This window comes from Pleurodeles waltl, chromosome 7 (genome assembly GCF_031143425.1).
Source record: "Pleurodeles waltl isolate 20211129_DDA chromosome 7, aPleWal1.hap1.20221129, whole genome shotgun sequence".
NCBI lineage: Eukaryota > Metazoa > Chordata > Amphibia > Caudata > Salamandridae > Pleurodeles > Pleurodeles waltl.
Genome location: NC_090446.1, coordinates 639153443 through 639180160, shown reverse-complemented (window position 1 = coordinate 639180160; position 26718 = coordinate 639153443). Strand labels below are relative to the sequence as shown.

General features: G+C 45.2%; 1 protein-coding gene across 1 annotated transcript in view; it reads left to right on the top strand.

Moving 5' to 3' along the window:
* Window positions 1-26718, top strand: part of ABLIM3 (actin binding LIM protein family member 3) — a 422843-nt gene that overhangs the window by 372968 nt on the left and 23157 nt on the right. The window contains exons 14-18 of the mRNA XM_069244632.1: window positions 417-467; window positions 4890-5024; window positions 7706-7770; window positions 21071-21218; window positions 24743-24772. Of these exons, the coding sequence (XP_069100733.1) occupies window positions 417-467; window positions 4890-5024; window positions 7706-7770; window positions 21071-21218; window positions 24743-24772 (429 nt within the window). The remainder of the gene's footprint in view (window positions 1-416; window positions 468-4889; window positions 5025-7705; window positions 7771-21070; window positions 21219-24742; window positions 24773-26718) is intronic.

Here is a 26718-nt window from a genome sequence, read left to right as displayed (position 1 = left end):
TGTCTGTTGTCGTCTTTAGAGCACTCAGGGTATAGGTTGCAAAGCAAATAGTCAAGTAGGCCTTTCATCCTCCCAACATAAAATGACATGAGACACATTTTTGATTGTGTAATAAACAATAATTTTATGTATATGAAGGATGTGTGTGAAACAGTTTTGCCCAAGTACAGCTGATAGTACAGAGCTACGCAATGTGTGCGCAATGCCCAAGAAAATTTTGTACGTGCATGAGTACAGGAGACTCTACCTACATATATCAGAGCAGGCATCCTTTTACTGTGCTCTCTGCAGTGCTTTGGGATTAAGGTTAAGAGTAAGAAGCCTGGTGGCATGCTGCTGTTGTGTCCTGAGACTTCTGTACTGACCTTTCTGTCTACTTCCTGCCCCCACTCCTTTCTCTTTCTTTCTCTTTTCAGCGGTAGGAGAGAGTAACATCTACAGGAAGCCACCCATCTATAAGCGTCACGGTACTGGCAGCTAATGGGATGAAGGGGTTCACTGGCAGCCATATCTAAGAGGAGAGCAGGAAGCGCACAAGCTGCCGCTCGAAGGCCTCAACGCAAGAGCGCAGTCCAGGGCTTAAGACAGATGCTCTGTGTGTTGAGTTGGGGTTTTGCTCACAGGGGTTTTGACACCAGTCTTCCAAATGTAAGGCCCAAGTTAGATATCATCAAAAGGTCATCTAGTGCAGAGACAAGCATTGGTGATGCCATTAGGTCTGGCTTATAATTGAAAGTCGCACTACAGTCTTTGAAGGAGTTGAGGTGCTCAAAAAGGTCATCACGTGCACTCTGGCACTCATACTTCCCCTCCACTCATGCATCTATGCACACACCCATTGACTCATTCTTGCATTTACCCACTTACCCAACCACAATAAAATGCATGCACAAGCTCAACAGCATATGCAGGATAAAGTAAAATAAACACTTGCCTCATTCATTGTAACAAAATATACGTCTGCAGGCTTTGGCACAGTGCATAGCAGTATAACAATCCACCCTTAAGGTCCTATTGGCTTACCATATGAGTTTATTAATACAACACGCCTACTGCGTCTATCATAACTTTTCATATTAAATAGATCAGACTCATCGCATCTGACATAATTTTCTCAAGGAAACAATCTGGTCCATACCATCTATCATTGGCTTATCACAATAACCAATTCAGGCTTCCTGTACTAAGCTTTCCCACAAGGTAACCATGAAGTATACAAAATAAAATTAAAATTATGTACAAAATTACAGTTGTCAGAGCAAAAACAAATCCATCATAAGAGGCCCTATTGAAGATTATCATAGTGCAAATCATGTATCCTCGCGGTTTGTTCCATTGGTCATCAACACCAAAACCTTTGTCTACTACAGTAAACTGTAAGATGCCATGCAACAAAAAATCTGCCTGCTGGCTTTAGTACAGGGTAAGAACAATCTACCATTAAAGCCTATTGTCTTTAACACATGCTTTTCATAATATGTTGTTCAGACCTACTGGTTTTGTCATAACATTTCATATAAAACAGATCAAACCTATGGAATCTGACATACCTTTTCCCAACAAACCATTAAGGCCTATGTAGACATTGCTATTGGTTTGGCACTATTACCAACACCACCAACTGAATTATACATAGTCTGATAACCACTTGTCATACAGTCACAGGGCAAGGCATTTACAAAAGAAAACTAGCACCTTGTTTGAGTTTACAATTGTTTGATATTCACAAAAGTATTTTACCAGTAGTATCTTTACAACTGCGGAGTCTCCGTACATACAAATTTAGGACTGTCCTGATGTGTGGAAAATCCGCAGTCGCAAAAATACTACTAGTAAAATACCTTTGTGAGTAGCAAACAATTATAAACTTAAACAAAAGTGTAAATGTATCTTTGTGAACCAGGCCATCAACTTGCAAATATGTATAATATGACAGATGGCAAATAAATATACTTTCTCTTCTAAGAATACCTAACAAGAACTATCACAGTGCAAGTCTTCTTCTCCATGGTTTGTCAGAGGGGGTAACCAACATCAAAATCCCTTCCTACTACAGTAATCTGTGGGATTCAATGTAACATAATACATCTCGACATGCTTTAACATAGTGTAATAACCATCCACCTTTAAAGGCCTTTTAGCTTTTCACAATAAATACGTCAAGCCTACTGCCTTTGTCATAGCTTTCCGTAAAAAAATCAATCAGGTCTATATACCATGGTAATTAGCTTGTTATCATAACCAACCCAGGCCTATTGTGTGAAGAAAAAGTGTTCAAAAAGGCAAATAATGCAATACAAACACTCTTTTTAGAGGAAGCACACAACTTCTGATGTAGTCCAGAATTTCAACATATAGGAAGAGCTAAATTCCCTCTGTCAGATGTGCTCCTGAAGTCCCATCTATGCTGATCACATAAGTGACAGCAGTACCGTCAACTCAGACCTAAAAAAACAGTTCTCTTTACTCAGTCCTCCGTCACCATCATTGGGTGTTGCTGAATGTTCCTGTTTTTTTGCCAGTGCCTGCTTGGGTTTGGGACGGTGTTTGACATGATGTTTAGAAAAAAGTTAAAAACTTGGCCGTTAAGTCACAACTGACTGGCATTTCTGGCGATCCTGTAGTGTATGTGCCCTGAGACTGCAGCACCAGGGCGCTTCATTCGAGGTAGCTGTGCGCTTTATAAGACAAACTATTCTCATTATTCTTATTATCACTCATCTGACTCACCGGCCCCTTTAAGGGAGTTGATAAATCGGAGTCCTCTCAAAGTTCAGGAGCTTGATGAGCTCAAAAGGTCACAGTGTGTGTTTTTCAAGCGCTTAAACAAAGTCCTTGCCCATCTTGCACAGACCCTTCATTGGAGGAGTTGTGTTGCTGGGGGCCCACACCTCCAAGAGGATGGTGGCTTCAGTCAGTTGCATGAAGCATAGTATAGAATTAGATTAGGAATAGGGGATTCTGTCTAGCAGCCAGCATTGAGTTATTCTCGGAAAGGAGCCCGTGTGGCAGCTGCTCTTGGGGTGCAATGGTGGGGCTGGGGGAGATCTCATTGTGTTCAGCCGGGGGTTAGGACTGTGCAACCTTTACAGAGCCTTTTGGAGATCCGTTGCTGTTCCAGCAGGTGACCATGGTTTTGTTTAAATTGACTGAGTAGTGGGGAGGTTACAGTGCATCTTCTGGTGCAAATATACCACCTTAAGAGCCTTTAAGGTGTCTCATTCTCGGGGCTCCTGGGGGTCAGGAAACAGGCACACGTCGCAGGCGCGCGGGGTAGCAGCAGTAATCCTTGTTTGGGAGGAAGACAATGAGGGCCACAGGTAGTGCTGTGCAGGAAGTGAATTTGTTTCAGCAGAACTCACTGCGAATGGAGTTACGTGTAATCCCTTGGGAGAGTGGGTAGGTTGAATGTAGGTGCCAGGACAGATGAGGAACAGTATGAAGGATGTGGTCAGGACCACTGGAATTATACCATTCTGCAGCAACCATGGATTTGCCACATTTGCCACATAATCCATCATTTACTTCATAATATACTGATTAAAAAAAAAAAAGAATTCTAAGTCAAACGGAGCAAGAGTTACAAAAACTATGGCAACTGGTTCCTGCGCATCAGAAGACTTTTCGGAAAGGTTAACTAGTCATCTTTCAGATGCCTATTGCTGTATGTGGGGTTACGTTTGTACTGATTAAGGTGAACTCTTTTCTCATACACTGTTACCAGGTAAAATGACAAAATAATGAAGTAAAACTATCGCAAAATGTGCTGGAGTTTTGCCACATGATATGGCTCTTCTTGCCGCATAATTCAGTCAACACTGTCACATAATTTGGTCCTCCTCTACTGCTTAATTCCAGTGGCCCTGGGTGTTGTCCGGCGAGGTGCTTTGAGAGGTGAGAGTTGCCATGAATGAAGCACATCTAGAAATTCTGTAAGCCTTGACGGGGTGTCTTTGTGAGAGCTGTGGGGATTGGTCGTGGACAGTCAGTACATTTTTCTCGACTGAAGCCAGATGAGGGCAACGCGAGGTAGACGGGGTCCGCCATGAGTGGCCGTGTGGGGAGCTGAGGTCAGACCCTGATACTAGCTGGTCAGAGGAAGGGATCAGGCCTTGGACACGGTGGCGGGGCAGAGATCAGACCCCGGACAGATGTGCTTTGTCAGAGCCGTGTGCTCAGTCCAGCGTGGAAGCATTAAGTTAATGGCGGGGCTGGTCAAGTTGAGGCACAATGTTCATGCAATGAGAGGTGGGCATGGCCACACGTCACATTTAAAGTCTGTTTGAAAGTGTCTACTTTTCTGCAAATTTGCTCATCACTCCTTTTCTCCTCTCTCTGTGCTACGCTGCCCCCTACTGGCCGGATCTGTATTCCTGCTGTAAGTAAAGGGATATCTGTCGCCCACTGGTCTCCCGAGGGATGTGAGAGCCAGGCACTTTAACAGCAACAGGGTGAGGTGGGCCGGGGTGGGTTGAGCACGGTGAGTGTCGTGGAAATAAAGGTTGCTAAATTTAAACATTTCTGAAACTGCTTTGCCGTTTCTTGGGGTCTGAGTTGCAGAAAATTTGAAAGGATGAGAATATTCTGCTAGAAATTATGTTGCAATTTGGCATCCACGGTGGGGGCGAGGGAGCATGGAATACAGAACACACCACGTTGTGGGAGGATCTGAAAATCGGAAGCTTGACTCTAAATTGGGGTGTGTGCGAAGTTGACGTTTTTTTTATCAGCAATCTTTGTGAGGTTTTCGCAAAATTCTCTCAGCCCCTCTCTGCCACGCATTCTCCAAGTGAAAGGAGCAAGGGTGGCGAAGGACACCAATTCCTTCCTATCTTGCTGTATCAGCATAACCTCTGACCCGGAAATGCCGTTTTCTTTCATATTTGCAGATGATCCATTTGAAGCAACAAAAAGCAAAACGAGCGAAGACATCGCCCAGGCATCCCGATACCTCCCGGCCTACTCACCTGACTCGTACTACCACTCGGAGTCCGACTACTGGACTTGCCGGAGCTCTCCGAAGGGTAAGCAACGTGAGATCGCAACTACTAGCCAGTACCACAGCCAGGCGAGAGGGCAGAGGTCAACTTAACTCAATCCAGCGGCCTGCATCTATGGGATAAGGAAGAGGCGATACTTGAGTACAGCCCAATGCAATCAATTGGAGGGGAGAGGCGTTTAAGCTAAGAGGAAAGATGCCCACCCCCAGTGTGTCCTTTCACCTCCGGTCGGTGACCAATAGCATACACTGCACATCGCACCAAAGATGCCACAAATGACCTGTGAAATTACTGCAATTGGTCGTTATTACAAAGAGGAACCAGAATCTTTTGTAAAAAAAAAAGGCCCATGTTAGAGCACACCTCCTCCGACTCAAGAGAATAATGTGCTCTGAATTGAAACACTCCAGCCATCATGATACCAGGGCCATGCTAGGCCAAACCACGCTACGTCATCCTGCCCAAAGAGAAGGCAGGTGGCTAGGAGGATCCAGACCACCAGTCCCTGCTTCATGTCGGCCAGTATGATGAGCGGCAGCTGCTCTATCTGGTTGGGCGAATGGCTGACTGGGATGAGCGGTCTGGTAAATCCAGAGTGCTTTTCCAAGTACAGTACAATTACTCAGGTCAGGGGTTATGAGCTGGAGGCACATTACAAATAACACAACGTGCTCTTCAGAATTAATTTTGGAAACTTAAATAGATGCACAAGCACCACAGGGTATCCTTGAAATGCAAAGAAGTTCCTGCTTTGCTGTCTGACCTGGGGGTATGGTGCAGCCTTCAGGTGAATCTAGGGCTGTGCTAAGACCAACGCAATTTTGCAGATTTAAATACCGAAACGTATCATATATCACACATGCTTGAAATTGTATGCAAAATGTGCTTAATATTCTACACAATACATGGATGTATTAACGTAAAAGCATTACCGTTTGCAGTCACTCTCTGGCTAAGTCCCCGTGTGTCAAGTGATTCCTAGTTCTCAGTCCCAGCAGACACTGGCACAAATTAAGCACTACAATTAGCTGTGGTCGGCTGACGGGCAAAGAGTCTTCCTTAGAACAGCCCAGTGCAGCTAGATGGTGTTGAAGTGGGCAGGCCTTGTTACAGACGGCAGCAGCCCGCTGTATGAGAAGTCTAAACCAATAATACAGTCTTACCTGCCGTGGACCACCCTCTCCAGTTCTGCACAATCTCACACTGACACAGTGGTCACCGTCTTCTCCCCAAGGAACAGTCTCTTGCAAGAGCTGATAAAGAGCAAACACTTTCTTCCTTTTCGTGGCAGAGTGTACTTGACTATTGTTTGAAATGTTTGAGAATTGTTTGAGAGAACTTTTATATTTGACCTTGTTTGATCTAAGATCTTGTTACTATGCTCACTGTCAGATTTCTTCTGGCCGTAGCCTTCATGAATACTGAGACTTGAACCTCATTACTTCAGGCTCGGACGATACGTTTTTATGTACAATTTTGATTACTTCTTAGTCTGAATCACATTGGCACAGGTGAATTGTTACATGGGCCAAGCTCATTGAAGAGCATGGGGTAACAGACAAGCGGGCTTGCATCTTTCCTGATCCGTGGGTTCGCCTCGATCTAGTTGTCTGTAGACTTTATTGAGCTTGGTTGTCCATATTTAGACATCCGCACCTCACTGTGGAGCTCTGAAGAACCAAAGATAATCCGGAAGTCCTTAGTTTGGTTTCGGAGATACTTGCAATGGGGAGCCTGGCAGCCTCTCTGCAGTAGCCAGCAGTATTTCAGCGGAGGTATGAGTATCTGTTTTGATGACATCGATATGGCATATTGTGCCTCCAGGAAAGGCCAGATTGTCCCGGTTTGGCAAATGCATTCTGACATGTTTTCTCAATGAGGTTATCCTGTAGAGTTGACATTGTAATGCTACTCATATGTAGCAGCAAACCTTTTTTTTCCACTTCTCAGCCCACTGTAAGATGACAAAAAGTCTTCTTGTCATAAGCGACTCGTACAATTCATTGCTTCCACGGTTGCAATGCCGAGGAGCAAACATACAAGTTCTCCACTTTTCACCCTTGAAATAAATAATTTTTATTTCTAAGAGGGACACGCGCGGGACATTCCTGCCGGGTGTTTAAAGCAGCCTGAATTCCTTCCCATGGATAATGATGGAAGTTGGAATGCCGCACATGCACTGTCTTTGTAAAATGTCAGTTTATTTGAAAAACATGTCCTACACACAAACAGTGGTGGAGTCCCGCACGCCAACGTCCTTCACACTGAGTGATGGTCGCTCTGCCCCTTGAGCACTGTGACATCAAGACTGGCTTGTCATTCATTTGTAATAACTTGTTAAAAGCCATGCCCAAACATACAATGCAATATATTTTAGGTAGGTTACAATTAAAAAATAAATAGGATCGTACATTATAATATTTGCAATGCATTCCACCAACCCTAACAATTTCATGAGTAACTTTTTGCATTCCAGGACTTGTAGATTTGCCTTTCGCATGTAGTTAATCGCTCTTGTTTCCTACCCTGCAAATGACTGTTTCTAATATTATCACTGAAGATGTCACAAATGACAGTTGGCCACCTGGTACATTAGTTATTTAATGTACTCTACTCAGGTACTGAAGTGGAGTGTGGTCAGAAATAGAATTGGGACATTTCCAAAGACAGACAGTGAGGTAATCTCTCTCTGTGTTTTGTTGCAGCCCCTCGAGCTCGCAGATTTTCTTCCGGAGGTGAAGAAGATGGATTTGACCGGAGCTTGCACAAGGTAATTGAAATTTATCACATATTGCACATGACGTCTTAGATGCACATGATCCAGAAGGTACTTAAAAAAACATAAGAGCTGTCAGAGGAAATTTCAGAATTTGAGGAGAATCACTTGGCATTTACTCTCTATGTGGTCAAGAACTGTAACAAACGCTCCAACACATTTATGCCCTCATTTTGAGTTTGGTGGGTGGCGGAGTCCGTCCGCCAAACTCTTTAGGATGGAAAACCGCCACTCTGGTTTTCCACCCGCTGGCCCTATTACGTGTTTCCCGTTGGGACAGCAGGAAACAGGCCACAACATTGACGTCGGCTCATAATCGAGCCAGTAGTAATGTTGCGGTGCGTTGGGTGCGGCAGCACCTGTCGCGCTTTTCACTGCCTGTAATTCTGGAAGTGAAAAGCGTGATGGGTCTGTCCATGGGGCCCCTGCACTGCCCATGGTAGGTACATGGGCAGTTCAGGAGCCCCCAGGGGGCCCCTGGCACCCCATCTCCACCCGCTTTTGCATGGCAGTGAAACCGCCATGCAAAAGCCGGCGGAGAGGGGACTCGTAATTGCAGCTTGCAGCGCTACCATGGTGGATTAAGACCGCCAGCACTGCCAGTCTGTCGACCAGTAGTAACATGGCGGTGCCAGCGGTCGGACAATGGCGTCTCCATCATTGTCATAATGTGGAGGCAGGACCGCTGCTTTGGCAGAGGTCCGACCCCCACCCGAGTCTTAAAAGAATAAAACAGCTGTCAGAGGAAATTTCAGAATTTGAGGAGAATCACTTGGCATTTACTTTCCATGTTATCAAGAACTGTAACAAATGCTCCAGTCATTTGGTGCTCTGCAGCAACCTCGGAAGCCCATTCAGGCCCTCATTTTGAGTTTGGCGGGTGGCGGAGGCCGCCCACCACACTCTTTAGGACGGAAAACCGCCACTCTGGTTTTCCACCCAATGGCCCTATTACAAGTTTCCCGCTTCCGCCCACTGGCCCAGTGGGAAACAGGCCACAACATTGACGCTGGCTCGTAATCGAGCCGGCAGCAATGTTGCGGTGCGTCGGGTGCGACAGCACCCATCGTGCGTTTCACTGCCTGTGATTCATGCAATGAAAAGCGCAAAGAGGCTGTCCATGGGGCCCCCTGCACTGCCCATGCCAAGAGCATGGGCAGTGCAGGGGGGCCCCTGGAACCCATCTCTGCCAGCCATTGGAACTGCCATGCAAAAGCCGGTGGACAGGGGACTTGTAATTGCGGCTTGCAGTGCTGCCCTGGTGGATTAAGACCACCGGCACCACCAGGCTGTCGACCGGCAGCAACCTGGCGGTGAGGGCGGTTGGACCGTGGTATCTCCACCACGGTCATAATGTTGAGGCTGAACCGCTGCTTTGGCCGCGAGTCTGGTGGTCCTAGGACCGCCAGAACCATTAGAGACCTCTAGGAGAAGAGACTGGAGAACAAAGCTCCTCACTCAGTGGCGTCATCACCACACAAAAGACAGAGAGCTACAAATAAGGCATATGGTCTGGATAAGGAAACCTATTGAGAGAGAGTAAGAAACAGATCAGATAAAAAGTAATTTATTACATGCTACAGGGATACAACTGCAGTTGAGAAGGTGAGCCCATTCCAGTGTATTAGTGGTTCTGAAACAAGGGGTCACGAGAAGGTGTTTTGTAAAATGGGAACTTTGCTCCACTAACTTTGTGAATACTTTAAAAAATATTACCATCTTAGGGCCTGATTTAGAAATTGGCAGATGAAATACTCTGTCACAAATGTGACAGATATCCCATCCGCCATAATGGATATCTCGTCCACTATATTATGATCACCACAGGACATAATGAGATCATAATACAGCGGACGGAATAGCCGTCACATTTGTGACAGAGTATTCCCCTGCCCCAGGTTCTAAATCAGGCCCTCTGTCTAATTCATAAAGTTAAATAAAATTGAAAAATCCAGTATGAAGTAAGGTTACAGGGGGAAAAATAGAAAAATATTTCTTGCAGGAAAATTCTGTATGTTTTTCACCCATTGCTAAAGCTCTTAAACTTTGCAATTTAACAATCTATTGAATTAATGAATTCACTCTCAGTCGTAAGGGAACACTGCTGTGGAGAAACCAGAGCATCACACAAGGAAGCAGGTCCCGGAAACATTTCAGTTTATTCAGAGACAAGGCTTGTCATAACTAGATTGTAGAACTCTGGATTCTTGATCCTTAAACTCCAAATCCTACTTTGACTGGCTTGTTTGTTTCATTGAAGAGTTATGCCTATAAAAAGGCGATATCAAGACCTAAAATAACGTACTTTACACATATGAATGAAAAAGCAGACCATAAAAAACAAAATTGTAGTAGTTTTTAGTCTGTATAATTTCTATCTAAAGCCAAAATATGTCCCTTCTTAATCGCCGCATCATAAGAACTTTGCAAGGAGCAAAAGGCATTATTCTCTAAAATCCAAATCCTCACTTCACATTATTATTAGATTCTTAACAGCATTTATCGGAGTACCTCATCCAATTGATGGGCACCTTGATACTGATGGCTCAAGTGAAGCCTTACCACCGCTTAAAAGTAAGTTCTTCAGCAGTATACTCTAGTGTACCATCAAGACCCTTGCCCAGCCTGATAATGGAGGCACTCATAAATTGGATTGTGTTTTGATGATGATTATGAACAACTCCTTCTAAGAAGGCATGTTACCACTTAGCCCTATGAGTGGAAAGGTTGAGCAACTATTGGGAATCCCTGGACCCTGATACTCCCAGTGTCAAGTCCATTCCTACGTTTCACTGAATAAGTAAAATGTAGTAGAGGCTGGATTGAAAGCATCCTCAGACTAAGTGCAAGGATCATCCGCTCTTTGATAATCAGCATTCAGAATTGAGACAATACCCCAGTATTGAGCCAGCCTTTCTTGATGTCAGGCAGCATCGTCTTGCAGTACTGTATAAAGACAAACCAGTGATCTTCATCTTTGTAAATTTCTTGGGTGAATTTCAACATTTTCAACTGGAATATGCTGCTTACTGTATTGTAAGAATTCCTGTGTATGTTAGGTCTTGTTTTCCGCTTTTTGAGACTGTTTCCCATCAAAAGCTCCTGTCAGTAGTACTTTGACTGTTTTATCTCACATAACTGCCTCAGGTGTAAATTTAGAAATCACAACTCTCCAATCTACCCCCAAGACTTAATCAAAATATGCTTCACAAACAGAGAATTGTGATCCTTAGCCTCTATTAATCTTGGTGCCCCCAAATAGATCTAGCAACTTCTAATCTTCCATTGATTTGCAGTAAATGCCCTGGCTCTCTAAAACTCCGGCCTTCAGGAAAGACTGACAAGATAACACACACTTGCTAGGTAAGCTAAGAACATATCTGTTACTCTAGGTTTTGAACCCATCTGGACCCACCTACAATTCCATATCTCTCACCTCTTTCTTACTTCTCCTCTCTCTTGCTCTTCCCTTTGGTTTCTTTGACTGTCTCTACCTTTTCCCCATTACTTTGCATTCTGAAGGTCATGCCTCAGCGTAAGCTCATTGCAAATATTAATTCAAGTATTTAAACAATAAATGGTTATGCAAATAAAAGTATGAAATCTACTTCCAGCATGAGTGTCAGGAGCAAAACCACTAAAAGCAAGTTTAACATTTAAATAGACATTATGAGTCTAATTTTTTTTAATTGTGGTGTTCATCACTGTTACACAAGCCTTAGGGTGGTCATCCCCCAACTTTTTGCCTGCCTACCTCTCCTTTTCTAACACTGTTTTTGCTGGTTTTAGGACTCTGCACACTTTACCTCAGCTAATCAGTGCTAAAGTACATATGCCCTCTCCTTTAAATATGGTGAAATTGGTTAATTCCCAATTTAGTTACTTGATTTACTTGTAAGTCCCTAGTAAAGTGCACAGCATATGCCCATTGTAGGAGGCTGGCCTGGCTTGTAGTGGGTACCAAGGGGTACTTACACTCTGTACCAGGTCCAGTTATCCCTTATTAGTGTAGAAGAGGTGTTTCTAGCAGCTTAGGATGGTAGAAGGTAGCTATAGCTGAGCAGTTTAGGCTGAACTAGGAGACATACCACTGGTGTCATATGCACAATATCATAAGAAAACACAATACACAGATATACTAAAAATAAAGGTAATTTATTTTTATGACAATATGCCAAAAGTATCTCAGTGAGTACCCTCAGTATGAGGATAGCAAATATACACAAGATATATGTACACAATACCAAAAATATGCAGTAATAGCAAAAGGAAGTAATGCAAGCAGTGTATAGTTACAATAGATTGCAATAGGAGCACATAGGTATAGGGGCAACACAAACCATATACTCCAAAAGTGGAATGCGAACCACGAATGGACCCCAAACCTATGTGAGCTTGTAGAGGGTCGCTGGGACTGTAAGAAAACAGTGAGGGTTAGAAAAATAGCCCACCCCAAGACCCTGAAAAGTAGGTGTAACGTACACCTATATTCCCCAGGGAGCACAGAAGTCGTGATAGGGGAATTCTGCAAGGAAGACCAACACCAGCAATGCAACCAAAGTGGATTTCCGGACAAGAGTACCTGTGGAACAAGGGGACCAAGTCCAAGAGTCGCGACAAAGTCGAGATTGGGCAGATGCCCAGGAAATGCCAGCTGAGGGTGCAAAGAAGCTGCCACCGGATGGTAGAAGCTGTGGATTCTGCAAGAATGAAGAGGGCTAGAAACTTCCCCTTTGGAGGATGGATGTCCCACGTCGTGAAGAAGCTTGCAGAGGTGTTCCCATGCAGAAAGACCGCAAACAAGCCTTGCTAGTTGCAAGGGTCATGGTTAGGGTTTTTGGATGCTGCTGTGGCCCAGGAGGGACCAGGATGTCGCCAATTGTGTGAGGAGACAGAGGGGGTGCCCAGAAAGATAGGGAGCCCTCACAGAAGCAGACAGCACCCGCAGAAGTGCCGGAACAGGCACTCCGAAGAGGAGTGAACCGGAGCTCACCCGAAGTCACAAAAGGAGATCCCACGACGCCGGAGGACAACTCAGGTGGTTGTGCACTGCAGGTTAGAGTGTCGGGGACCCAGGCTTGGCTGTGCACAAAGGAAATCCTGGAAGAGTGCACAGGAGCCGGAGCAGCTGCAAATCACACGGTACCCAGCAATGCAGTCTAGCGTGGGGAGGCAAGGACTTACCTCCACCAAACTTGGACTGAAGAGTCACTGGACTGTGGGAGTCACTTGGACAGAGTTGCTGAATTCCAGGGACCACGCTCGTCGTGCTGAGAGGGGAGCCAGAGGACCGGTGATGCAGTCTTTTGTTGCCTGCGGTTGCAGGGGGAAGATTCAGTCGACCCACAGGAGATTTCTTCGGAGCTTCTAGTGCAGAGAGGAGGCAGACTACCCCCACAGCATGCACCACCAGGAAAACAGTAGAGAAGGCGGCAGGATCAGTGATACAAGGTTGCAGTAGTCATGTTTGCTACTTTGTTGTGGTTTTGCAGGCGTCCTAAGCAGTCAGCAGTCGATTCCTTGGCAGAAGGTGAAGAGAGAGATGCAGAGGAACTCTGATGAGCTCTTGCATTCGTTATCTAAAGAATTCCCCAAAGCTGAGACCCTAAATAGCCAGAAAAGGAGGTTTGGCTACCTAGGAAGGCGGATAGGCTAGTAACACAGGTAAGAGCCTATCAGAAGGAGTCTCTGACGTCACCTGCTGGCACTGGCCACTCAGAGCAGTCCAGTGTGCCAGCAGCACCTCTGTTTCCAAGATGGCAGAGGTATGGAGCACACTGGAGGAGCTCTGTGCACCTCCCCTGGGAGGTGCAGGTCAGGGGAGTGGTCACTCCCCTTTCCTTTGTCCAGTTTCGTGCCAGAGCAGGGCTGGGGGATCCCTGAACCGGTGTAGACTGGCTTATGCAGAGATGGGCACCATCTGTGCCCATCAAAGCATTTCCAGAGGCTGTGGAGGCTACTCCTCCCCAGCCCTGACACCTTTTTCCAAAGGGAGAGGGTGTAACACCCTCTCTCTGAGGAAGTCCTTTGTTCTGCCTTCCTGGTCCAAGCCTGGCTGAACCCCAGGAGGGCAGAAACCTGTCTGAGGGGTTGGCAGCAGCAGCAGCTGCAGTGAAACCCCGGGAAAGGTAGTTTGGCAGTACCCGCGTCTGTGCTAGAGATTCGGGGGATCATGGAATTGTCACCCCAATGCCAGAATGGCATTGGGGTGACAATTTCATGATCTTAGACATGTTACATGGCCATGTTCGGAGTTACCATTGTGACGCTATACATAGGTAGTGACCTATGTATAGTGCACGTGTGTAATGGTGTCCCCGCACTCACAAAGTCCGGGGAATTTGCCCTGAACAATGTGGGGGCACCTTGGCTAGTGCCAGGGTGCCCACACACTAAGTAACTTAGCACCCAACCTTTACCTGGTAAAGGTTAGACATATAGGTGACTTATAAGTTACTTAAGTGCAGTGGTAAATGGCTGTGAAATAACGTGGACGTTATTTCACTCAGGCTGCAGTGGCAGGCCTGTGTAAGAATGGTCAGAGCTCCCTATGGGTGGCACAAGAAATGCTGCAGCCCATAGGGATCTCCTGGAACCCCAATACCCTGGGTACCTCAGTACCATATACTAGGGAACTATAAGGGTGTTCCAGTATGCCAATGTGAATTGGTGAAATTGGTCACTAGCCTGTTAGTGACAATTTGGAAAGCAAAGAGAGAGCATACCACTGAGGTTCTGGTTAGCAGAGCCTCAGTGAGACAGTTATTCATCACACAGGGAACACTTACAGGGCACACTTATGAGCACTGGGGCCCTGGCTGGCAGGGTCCCAGTGACACATACACTAAAACAACATATATACTGTGAAATATGGGGGTAACATGCCAGGCAAGATGGTACTTTCCTACATCCATGGCCTGTAAATCAACTGCTACTAGTGGCCTGCAGCACTGATTGTGCCACCCACATAAGTAGCCACTTAACTATGTATCAGGCCTGCCATTGCAAGGCCTGTGAGTGCAGTTCACTACCACTTCGACTTGGCACTTAAAAGTACTTGCCAAACCTTAAACTCCCCATTTTCTACATATAAGTCACCCGTAAGGTAGGCCCTAGGTAACCCATAGGAAAGGGTGCTCTGTAGGTAAAAGGCAGGACATATACCTGTGTGTTTTATATGTCCTGGTAGTGGAAAACTCATAAATTCATTTTCCACTACTGTGAGGCCTGCTCCTTTCATAGGCTAATATTAGGGCTACCCTCATATACTGTTTGAGTTTTAGATTCTGATCAGAAAGGGGTAAGTAAACAGGTCATATTTAGTATTACCAGAATGGTATTAGATAATCCTGCTTATTGTGAGGTTGGATTTTATATTACTGTTTTAGAAATGCCACTTTTAGAAAGTGAGCATTTCTCTGCACCTAAAATTCATCTGTGCCTTACAGCCTGTCTCCAATCCATATATGGGTTGGGCTGGTTGACAGCTCCCTTGTGCATTTTACCCAGACAACACCAAACACAGGATACTCAGTCACACCTGCACTCATTTGCACTTCCTGGGCTGCAAGGGTGGAGGAGAGTGACACTTACATTTCAAAGGATAGTGGCCTGCCCTCACACAATGGACTGCCAAATCCCCTATGGGACCCTGGCAGACAGACCTGTACTGAAATGGGACCTTGTGCACTTTAAAACCACTCTTTGACGTCTCTCCCACTTCAAAGGCATTTTTGGGTATAGAAACTGGGTCCCTGACCCCACCAAATCGGACACTTCTGGACCAGACCATGCAACCTGTCAAGAGGAGCTGCCTGGCTGCCCAAAGGACTCACATGGACTGCTTTGCTGTGAAGGACTGCTGCCTTGCTGTTGCCTTGCTGCCTTGCTGGCCTCTGACTTTGCTGAGAAGTGCTCTCCAAGGGCTTGGATTGAGCTTGCCTCCTGTTGCTGAAGTCCCAGAGCCAAAAAGACTTCCTCTCGTTAAGGAAACTCCTTGTGCATCCAAAATCAACGCACAGCCAGCCAGAAATGACGCACAGCCTGCCCAGCGTCGAGAAAATTGCTGCATCTCTGAACTGGAACGACGCAGCCCAACTCCCGAGTGGAGACCGACGCAGCGCCTGCGTTGCGACCGGAAGTTTAACGCACAGCCATACTGGACCAATGCACAGCCTAGCCAGAACGACGCAGTACGACTTCCTGAGTGAATAATCAATGCAGCGCCTACGATGAGACAGAAACTCCGATGCATTGCCCACCGGAACAACGCAGCACCTGTGACTTCATCCTGCACGCCCAGGATTTCCACGCATCATCCCTGGTCATCAAAAGAAACCCGCATCACAGTGAGGATCCAAGACTGCGTGCCAGAAAACCAACAGAAAGCCCTTACAGCATGCGAAGAAACAATGCATCCTCTGTGCCGCTTTGGGGAATCCGACGCACACCTTCCTTTTTCCACACATCTCCTCTGCGCGTCTCCGTACATGTACTTTTGACGCAAACCAGGTACTCTGTGCACAAAAGAGACAATTGCTGATTTTTAAAGACTTAAGACTCTTCTTAACATTGCAAAAGTGATATTTCAACTTGTGCTTATCAAATTTTGATCATTTTGACCTTAATTTAATCAGGTAAATATCTTATATTTTTCTAAACCTGTGTGGTGTATTTTTGTGGTGTTTTCGGTGTTATTGCATGATTTATTGCACAAATACTTTGCACATTGCCTTCTAAGTTAAACCTGACCCAGAGGGTGGGCCCAATTAATTTAGATTGTGTGTGGCTTACCATGACTAGGATTGCGGTCTCTTCTTGGACAAGGGTGTATTCCTGTGCCAGCTAGAGACTCCATTTCTAACAATCACCCTGCAAAATAAAGTGTAAAAATGCAAATAAAAAAGAGAACTGAGTGAACAGCTTGAGTCCATTCAGCTCTTTGTAACAGTCATACTGTGAGATCAAACACAGAGCTGGAGACTCATTTGTATCTACAGTGTTGTAGCATTCAGGGAAATTGGCACCCTGGGTGTTTTAGTACATGTAATTTTAATGAAAACGTACCTATTCACAAAGGCATTTTGGAGTACATAGTTTAATATTCTTGCATGCCATTGTGAATCAGCCCCAATAATAGGAATGCAGTGGGAATATTCATATACAATTAATACAAATAGAAATGACTGTGTCCTCTTTGCCCTTTTACTAATAGGGAGTTGGTTGTTTTTGGGGCCGAATCATGAAGTCATGTAATTGTATGTAAACTGGTTCTCTTTCTAATTGATACTTCTAATTGCATATTCCTCACTTTAGAAAACTCCCCAGGTGCCAAACTGAAGCTGGAAACTGTTATTCAGCAGTGCTCCCACAAACTGCTAGGTGCCACCCTGAGGCTCCATGTTGGCTTTGTCTCATCCTGGAAGCAGAGCCACACATAAGAGCCACCCCTGCATACTGACGTCTGTTCCTTTCTTTCTTCACCTTCCAGCATGGATCTGAAGCACCACTGCCAATTTTGACAGCCTTCTGCTGACTTTAACAAAACGAAATCCAGTGTATTAGGAGAAGATGCCCCCACACAAAACTACACGTTTCAAATTATTCCTCAACTGCAGAAACCAGATTTCAGTCACAGACCAACACAATGTGTGTGTCTCTGGTGTCTGGGCATGGACCATGACTTGAAGTTGTGTGATAAATGTGCTTTCATGCACCCAAAGTCATTTCAGGACATTTCAGGACGAGGAGGCGAAACTGTACATAGCTGAAAATAAAAAGACTCAGCCTTAGCATAAGTCCCGCCCCACTGGAAGTTGCAGCAGTGAACCTGATCCCACTCCTCAGTCCATTTCTGCAAGAGGTCAATGTCTTGTCCAAAGGTAAACATGAAAAAATGAACCCATCAGCATCCCGCCAGTCTGAACCCAACAAGAAGGCACAAGAGTGTCATGATGTGTCATTCACCTTACAGATCTATGATCACAGAGCTCACTCCTCGGCTGATCCCTATGTGACCTGTGTTTCCTATTCCATCTGCAAAGCCACAGCATATTAAAGCCTTCAAGGATGCCATGCTGCAGAATTTTGGTGTGCTTCCAGTTCCCTCTGGCGTGCCTTTGGGCCCCAAGAATCTGCAGGGACATCCAGTTTAGTTACCTCCAGCAGATCCATCCTCTGTGCGGTCTTACCCCTTAGGACCTGCTTCAGACCCTGTACTGATATCAGAATAGGCTTCTATTCCACCTCCTAGGCACGTGCTAGTCCCTTTCACATCAACACTACTACCAACATCACTAACTCAGTAAGAGGTCCCAGTTCTGATATCGATGTGGGACACCAAATTAAATGTGGCTTCATCTTCACCAAGGTCGCCCTATAAAATTTCAAAATCACAGCCAACTGTTATGCACTCTGGCTCTGACCAAATGCTTCTATCAGGGTGTACATGCCAGCAGGTGCTCCATTATAATTCATGGCTCTGATTCAGACAAAAGGGCATACCAGGATGTTGATGATGATGGAGGTGATGGGAATAGCTTTTGCCCCTCATTACACAGATAAGGCCTTTATTCTGAAGATTTGCAAAAGACTAGTGGGCTTGACACCTCTCCTGAGACAGCATTTTACTCACCATTTGCCTCACCACTGGGAATCCACTGGAGTCGCCACCAAAAGAGAGCCCCTCCTTTGCATTGGTGGTCCATATGGCAGCTGAGATTCTGGATTTACAGCTGCCTTCTTTCAAGAGCAAACCTAAAGTCCTATAGAAATTATGCAGCCTCGGCCTACTACTTCAGAGCCCTTGACTTTTTTTAATGAGACCCTCACCATCACCTTGATGAGAACTTGGTCAAAGCCCTGCTGCTGCTCACCATTAAATAGGCAGGTGGTCATGCATCACATACCAACTTCTGATGATCCTCAATTTCTTACCAAACGTCCTACTCCAGAGAGCCTTGTAGTTCTGGCCTCAACTCATAAAATGCATCCCAATTCATTTCCCACAACTTCTTTTGATAGGGAGTCCAGGAGGATTAAGGCTTTTGGCAAGTGTATGTTTTCCTCCACCAGTCTGGCATTGTGTTCAGGTAATGCTGTTGATTTACTGGGTCATTATACACATACTCTGAGGGACATGGCCAGTGAAATTTTGCTGGCAGTCCCTGACGACCTTAAGTCATATTTAGCTCAAACAATTTATGCTGTACATGATGCAAATATGTTATCCTCGCCGATGGCCAGTGAAATGTTGCTGGCAGTTCCAGAAGACCTTAAGGAGTATTTAGCTCAAACAATTTATTCTGTACATGATGCAAATATGTTATCCTTGCTGATTACTACTGATTGCTGGGCAGTTGGAACCAGTTTTACTTTGTTGATCCACGCGGATGCTCTCCACTGATTTACAGGTCTCCATCATGGATATGCCCACGGATTGGTCATGTCTTTTTGGCAAAGCATGCTCCTTGGGTCTGCCAGTTTCCACACCAATTCAAAACTTTGCGAGGCTTATCCAGGGGCTGGCCTATAGGCACAGACAGTTTCCCCAACCAGTACAAAAGGCACTGATGTGTTTTCCAGACATGCACATGGGTCTGGAAGTCAGGTACTAGGCAGCAAAACTGTAATCCTCCCATTTCTTTTCCCCTGCTGCAACAGCCACCAAACCACTTTAGTCCGACCTTAGTGGACCATGCCCATTTAGTGGTGACAGGATCCATTGTTCTCCCCCAGGGCGGCAATCCATCATGTCCGACAGATGGGTCTTACAAACTGTTCAACATGACTGTGTCCTGCCTTTTCTTCTTCCCCCGGCAAATATTCCTCCTCCCTCATATCTGAGTGCATTTCAGAAGAGCACCTGATCATTCTGCTGAAAAAGGTGCAAATGTAATTCTCTAGTTGTACTATCAAGAGTGTGCGGGGTTCAGAAAGAGGTGAGGTTTGTTACTCTTCCTTTTTCCTTGTGCTGAATAAGAATATTAATTCTCCAGTTGTACTGTCGAGAGTGGGCGGGGTTCAGAAAGAGGTGAGGTTTGTTACTCATCCTATTTCCTCGTGCCGAATAAGAATAAAGTGCTCTGGCCTATTTTAGACCTTCAGCCTCTAAACTCCTTCCCATGGAAGACAAACTCAAAATGCATGTGCTGGCCCTAGACCCAGGGGACAGGATAGTACACTTGGACGTGTAGGATGCGTGTTTTCACATCTCATCCTGCAATCGCATAGACATTACCTGTGCTTCAAGGTAGGCCAGGAGCATTAACAGGTTACCATGCTCTCCTGCAGCCTTACCAGTGCCCCTCAGGTGTTCACAAAAGTGATGGCGGGATGGAACAGATGACTCTTGCACGACTTCTTGCCCCTGCCTCTTGTGAAAAAGCTTTTCACCTTCTTCTTTGGCTTCATTTTGGAAGAAGGATTATTTTCCTCAAAATTCTTGAAAACTTGTTTCTATCAGCTTAAAGTGAGTTTTATCTTCCTTCAAGCGCATCTAGGTGTTATCTATCCATTTCTTAATTTCCACAAAAAAAGTCACAATTTTCCCATCGTTGTGTGATTTACTAGACGAGTGAAAGCCAAGGCCAGTGCTATCAACAAATTGTGAAAGGTGCCTTCTCATTCAGGGGCGTGCTGATTTTAGGCTGGTAGGACAGGGGAGGGTCACCAGTTATCAAGCCTCGAAAATACCAAGAGGCACACACAAACCTTTCTTGCTGCTCGGGTATCTGAAACACACTCTCCCTAATTCTTGAGATGGTCTCGCTCACGCGCTACGCCCACTTGTACACCAGAGGGCAGTAGCAACACATTTTCCGGCTCTTCTTTGAGCTCTCACTGCTTTTATTTCTCTCAACATCCCATGTAGTGGCTGTGCACCGACATCCAACTGCATGCGAGGTGAAACTGAAAATGCAAGATCCCTGAGTAACCCGAAGTCACTACTTTTCAAGAGTACGCATGCTTTGCCCCTAGATACTCCGGCTAGTCAATCTCCCAGAAAGGATGGAACCTAGCCTCTCCTTATTTTGAACAATGAAACTTTCTATTGAAATGAGATGATATTTAGCCGCATAGGTTATGTTTATGGTTGATGTGATATTTGTTTCTTGCTTGTGCTCTTTGGCAATGATTATTTTCAGAACATAAAAAACTGACTCCAGAGCCACCTATCCAGACTTATTTGAAGATCTCTCTATCAAGCAGTTCTGCTGGGGAATAGACTAGAGGTAGGTGCTGCTTCCTTGACCAAGGCTCACATGGTCCTATCTTTCTCCTCTCACTCCACCAGCTCCAGGGCAGTATTGGGCGACTGATCCTGAAGGAGGAGATGAAGGCCCGTGCCAATGCCTACAGCGACCCGTGGACCCCGCCGCGCAGCTCGACGGGGAGCAGAGAAGCCCTGCACAACACCGGCTACGAGTCCTCTCTGAATGGATGTGAGTAGCTGGAGTTAGATCAAGCAAGCTCTGGGAAATAAAACCAGTGTCACATTTACCAGCCCACATTACACTGAGGACTGAGATTTGGGTTTTGGTGGTATTTGCTTGTTGCGTCACCATATCTTGTTTTTGGGTGGCCCCCTAAATCTACTTTCAGTTAGTGTGTAAACACTTCCATGGGATAAGCAGCATGTATTGTGAACCAAAAAGTTGTAGACAAAGTATTTTGTCTTTCATCCAGCATCTGTCACACCAAATAGCTATAAAGATGTTATTGGGCGGGAGGCCAGTGGCGTAACAAACATTAAGGACCACCCCCCCACCACCACCTGCTAAGTATCTGTAGCCCCTCCTTCCCCCAGAACCAGTCAGGGGCCTCCCGCCCACGCACAGTGTACTGTGCTGAGGAAACCGCCTGGAGCTCGGGTAGGGCCTGCACCGCAGTCGCTGCGGGGGCCTTTGTTATGCCACTGCAGGAGACACATCTTATTTGTTTAAATAGGGCAGTAGTGTCTAGCCAGAGTTCTGTCAAAAGTAGACCAGAGTCTTCTTCATTCCTTTTGGAACTGGGCCCCTGCTGATAGATATCAAAGAGTCACTAGTTATAATGAAGACCTCTCAACATTTGAGTATCCGAATAGGATGGGATTAGGTGGTTTGAAGGGTGAGCTCCATGAAATCAATGCAAGTGCAACATTTTGGTGGCTGCTGAAAGTTCCTTGGGCGACTAAACCCATTGAAGTTCATGGGATGTATTTTGCTTGTTTGAGGATTGAGAGTGAGTCCGAGGAGGGTAATACAGTCCAAACGAGGGTGATTGGAGAGGTGTCCTAATTGTGGCTAGATGGATCTGCAATGGAGCCCCATATCCTGCACTTTGTAGGAGTACCATGCTGTTATTAAGCACTCAGTAACTGACACTGCATACAACACATAGCTCAAAAATACACTCAAGTCTATATAGGGAGAAATCAAGAAACCATAACGGGAGGAAAGCATGATTGGCAAAGCGGGGCGGTTCGAATGGAGAAACGAAGGAGGTGAAGATGGAACTAGGTCTTAAGTTGTGATAAATTTATTGGTTTCATTGAGATTTTTTGTGTTACTTCTGAGATCTGTGGGATCTGAGAAGGTCTGGGAAACAGTAAGTTTGGGAAAAGGTACAGTGTGTTTTGGAGACGATATTTTAAAATCTCCCAAGTACAGCGTTCTGTGTAAGATGATTTTACATTATCAGAAAAATAGCAGAGGTCATCATGTACTTTACGAGGTGTTAATCAAGGAAAACATGGGACTAATACATATGAACTGAAGTATGAAAACTAAGGGGTGCTGAAAGCGGCAAAGTATTTCTCTCATGAACTGCCAATAATTTATTCATCTACTGCGGTGAGAACCAATAGGCCACAGAGTTCACTATATGTGAATGTTCACATGTAAATTGGGAGAGTCGTCTCCCCCATCTGAGTGCTTTGTGAAAAAAAGCGATTGTCAACACCTATTCAGTTTCAAAGTTGTGAGGAAAAATGTTTTATAGTTAACTGGCAAGAAAATCACATATCCATTTGCAGTACCATCCGGTACTGTAGGAAAATACTTAAAGACTGTGGGAATAAACACGTGGAGCTTTATAGGAAAAACTGGAAAACGTTTGCACCATCAACAACCCAATACTTGTGATCTACACAAGACTTTGCATAAAACAATTTGCACACTGAATGTTTATGTGGGTTAACAAATAACTACGGTGGAATAAATGGTCAGAGGACAATGCAGCACCAGAGGATAGTGCTTTATGGTCATAACTGAAGATACAAGTATTGTTACATCTGGGTTCGTCATTTATTTATATGGCAATTTTTACATATGCTGCAACAGTGCTGTTTATAGCCTAAGGGCCAGATGTATTAAAAAAGCCTTTTGCAATTCAGAAATAGCGATTTTTGAGAAATCGCTATTTCTGAGTCGCAAAGTGCTATGTATCATATTTGCGATTCGGGAATAGCGATTTCTTAAAAATCGCAAATGCTATTACCGAATCGCAAATTGCGATACAGCCCCCATTCGCACCTATGGGCCTGTCGGCCCATATTTGCAATTTTTTTGCATTTCCCAAATTGCGAATTCCTAACTGGAAATCACAATTTGGGAAAAGCAAACTCCAGGGTGCTGGGGGCCTAAGGCCCCCTCTGCTGCACCCCAAAACAATTTTGGAAGACGTGTAAGGTGCACACATGCCAAAAGGGCATGTGCGTGTTAAATGTCCATTTTAAAAATGCATTTTTAATATATAGTTTACCCTCAGTAGGGAATCCAGGAGAAATTAGAGTTTATTGGTCAATGTGCATAGTGAAGACTGTCGTTTGCTGGAGACCCAAAGCCACAAATTTACCCCTGAAACTGAGTAACCAAGTAGCTCCTTTTAGGCAGTTATGATGAGTAGTGGAGGATTTCTTTAGGGAGCAGTCGTGAGTTACAAAATCATATAATGAAAGTAAATAACAGGAAATAAACGTAAGGTCGAGTCATATCTCACTTATGCCCATAGGGGGCATCCTATTAATAGTTTACATTTGTTATCTGTTTTTTTTTCCCAATATTTGAAAAATAGATTTATAGTCAGGCCTACGAAAAACTTTTTTAAGGAGCTTTATCTAAGATGTACATGGTACAAGACCCCAACTAGTAAGTGACTGATATACAGTTGTTACTCACATATGGATAGACAGCAATGGAATATCCATTAATTAAAGGTTGCTACAATACACATGAATCCAGGCGCAGGAATGTGCAATGTGTCTCATAGAGGTTCAGAACCGTAGCCTACAAAGGGATTTTCCCGGCAAAATCTCACCTATGCTCCTTCAGTCTTCAAATGTCGACACCACTCTCACCCAGTGCTTAATTTGTCCTTGTTGTTTCCGGTGCTGAGCATCGGCACTTATTTTTGCGGGTCGGCGCTTATACTTCTATCCAGCATTTGCTGAGAGCAAAAGAGACATATGGGAAAGACCCAGTAAGAGAAAAATGAAAAAGCGTCACAATGGGAGAAAACAGAAAGCTGCAAAAGTGAGCTCAAAGGGCAGTGAGTGGCTGTAAATGGGCTCAAGAGGCCGGAGATGGCTTCAGTATTATGCTGCCTCAGTATTCTGTGTTCCCACATTTAATTGCAGCAGCCGCGTGTTTAAGAGGAGGGCTTTGAGCACCGGCACGTTTTTATTCACAAATTAAGCACTGCTCTCACCCTAAATCGAAAAAAAGTAATTTAATTCTACAGACAAATATTGGTGTTGTATAAGAAACTTGACTGCGAAAACACACTGAAGCATCCCATGCGGGGATAGTGAGGGATGAAATGAAGTGCTTACAGGGAACCTCCAAAGGAGACCCACTTGTTATCGACACCCCAATCCTTCCTTCTTCGGTTAATACCCAGTCTCCCCCACCCTTGGGCGCTTTGTTTTGCGGCTAGAGAGCCTCCAGTGCAGCGCACTGACTGACTGCGCTTTGTCTCTCCTCAGCTCCCAGAATGCAATTCTTGGCAGACAGTGGTAAGTGTGTCTTCTTGTTCCTTGGCCGCGCGCCCGCCGAGCTGTGCAGGGGCTTGTCGGGCACTTCTCCCGCCCGTGCCCCGAAGGCCGTGTCAGCGGATCGCAGCCTTGTTGGGCCGCCAGGATCCGTGCCTGCCAGTGGCTGTCAAGGAACGCTGCATTTATTTACCGAGACAGAGTCAGCACCTCTACAGGCCTCTGCGTGGGCAGGTCTTAACGCTTGGAAAACAGACTTCTTGCACAAAGGGAAGGGCTTGTTTGGTTAAGTGGACGGCGTAGTTATCTTGAACTTCTGTGTCTGGGGTGAGGTGTGCAGGTGGGATGGGGAGAGAGGACAAAGAAAGTATTGTGATTTAGGGGTGCACCATAGATACCTGTGAACAGACACTGCACTTTTGAGGACTCGGGGAGTAAAAATGGCAGTGTTTATGCATTCTAATGTGTATGATGGACAAGCTTTTACTTTTCAAGGCAACCGACAGTCCTGTGTTCACGAACTCTTTTATTCACCAATAACTCAATATTTTTTCAAACATTAATTCAGAATTCAAAACTACCAACGTTCCACTGTTTACTAGAATCAATATCCCAGTAGTCACTGAGGCCAACGTTCCACTGCTTACCATAGCCAACATCCCACTATTCACGACGGACAACATTTCACTATTTATTACGGCTAACATTCCAGTATTAAAACAAGGCCAACACTCCACTACATTTGACAGACAATACCCCACTATCTGCGGAGAACAACATCCACTATTTATGCAGAGCCGCATCCCACTCATTTCTCACAACAGCCAACATTCCACTATTCACGATGGTGAGCATTCCAGTATTAATGAGGCCACCATTCCACAGTCCTGGATGCCAACATTAATCGTTAATGCTGCTAATACCCCATATGTTTGCATTAAAAAAGATCTTGTTTTATGTGGGGAAAAACATTTTATCCGTCAAGTTAATTCACGAGGTTAAGAGCATTCAACATTCCACAGTCTAGGTCTCGGTGAACCCCTATTCAGGGCTCACAAGGGTCGTTAAAAGGACAAAGCATGCACCACTTTTCAGGGCTCCTAACACCTCCCCTTTAGACTCACAATAGCCCATTATTCAAAGATCCCAATGTTGCACTATTCAGGATCATTACACACAATGCACCACTCTTCTAAGCTCCCAGTACTGCACTATTCAGGACCATTACTGACAATGCACCGCTCTTCTAAGCTCCCAGTACTGCACTATTCACGACCATTACACACAATGCACCGCTCTTCTAAGCTCCCAGTACTGCACTATTCAGGATCATTACACACAATGCACCACTCTTCTAAGCTCCCAGTACTGCACTATTCACGACCATTACTCACAATGCACCGCTCTTCTAAGCTCCCAGTACTGCACTATTCACGACCATTACTGACAATGCACCGCTCTTCTAAGCTCCCAGTACTGCACTATTCACGACCATTACTCACAATGCACCGCTCTTCTAAGCTCCCAGTACTGCACTATTCACGACCATTACTGACAATGCACCGCTCTTCTAAGCTCCCAGTACTGCACTATTCACGACCATTACTGACAATGCACCGCTCTTCTAAGCTCCCAGTACTGCACTATTCACGACCATTACTGACAATGCACCGCTAGCCAGGAGCCCTAATGCTACACTGCTGTGGACTCCTCCTAACTTTTGCTCTCTCAGAGCTTCATGGGCTTCAGTATTCAGGAGCTGAGACTTGACCGTTGACCGACCATGTAACACTGTTCGGGACAGTACACACTCATAGATTACATGGATCCACTTCTAAATACGGTTAATATTTGGCAAGTAGACATTTGCATGGTCAAAGTGTCCAGTGTTAAGCCAATAAAGAAGTGTCAGTCTGCTCTCCCTCAAAGGTGTAATGCGGTGGGAGTGACGTAGGTGGAGATTGCCCTGC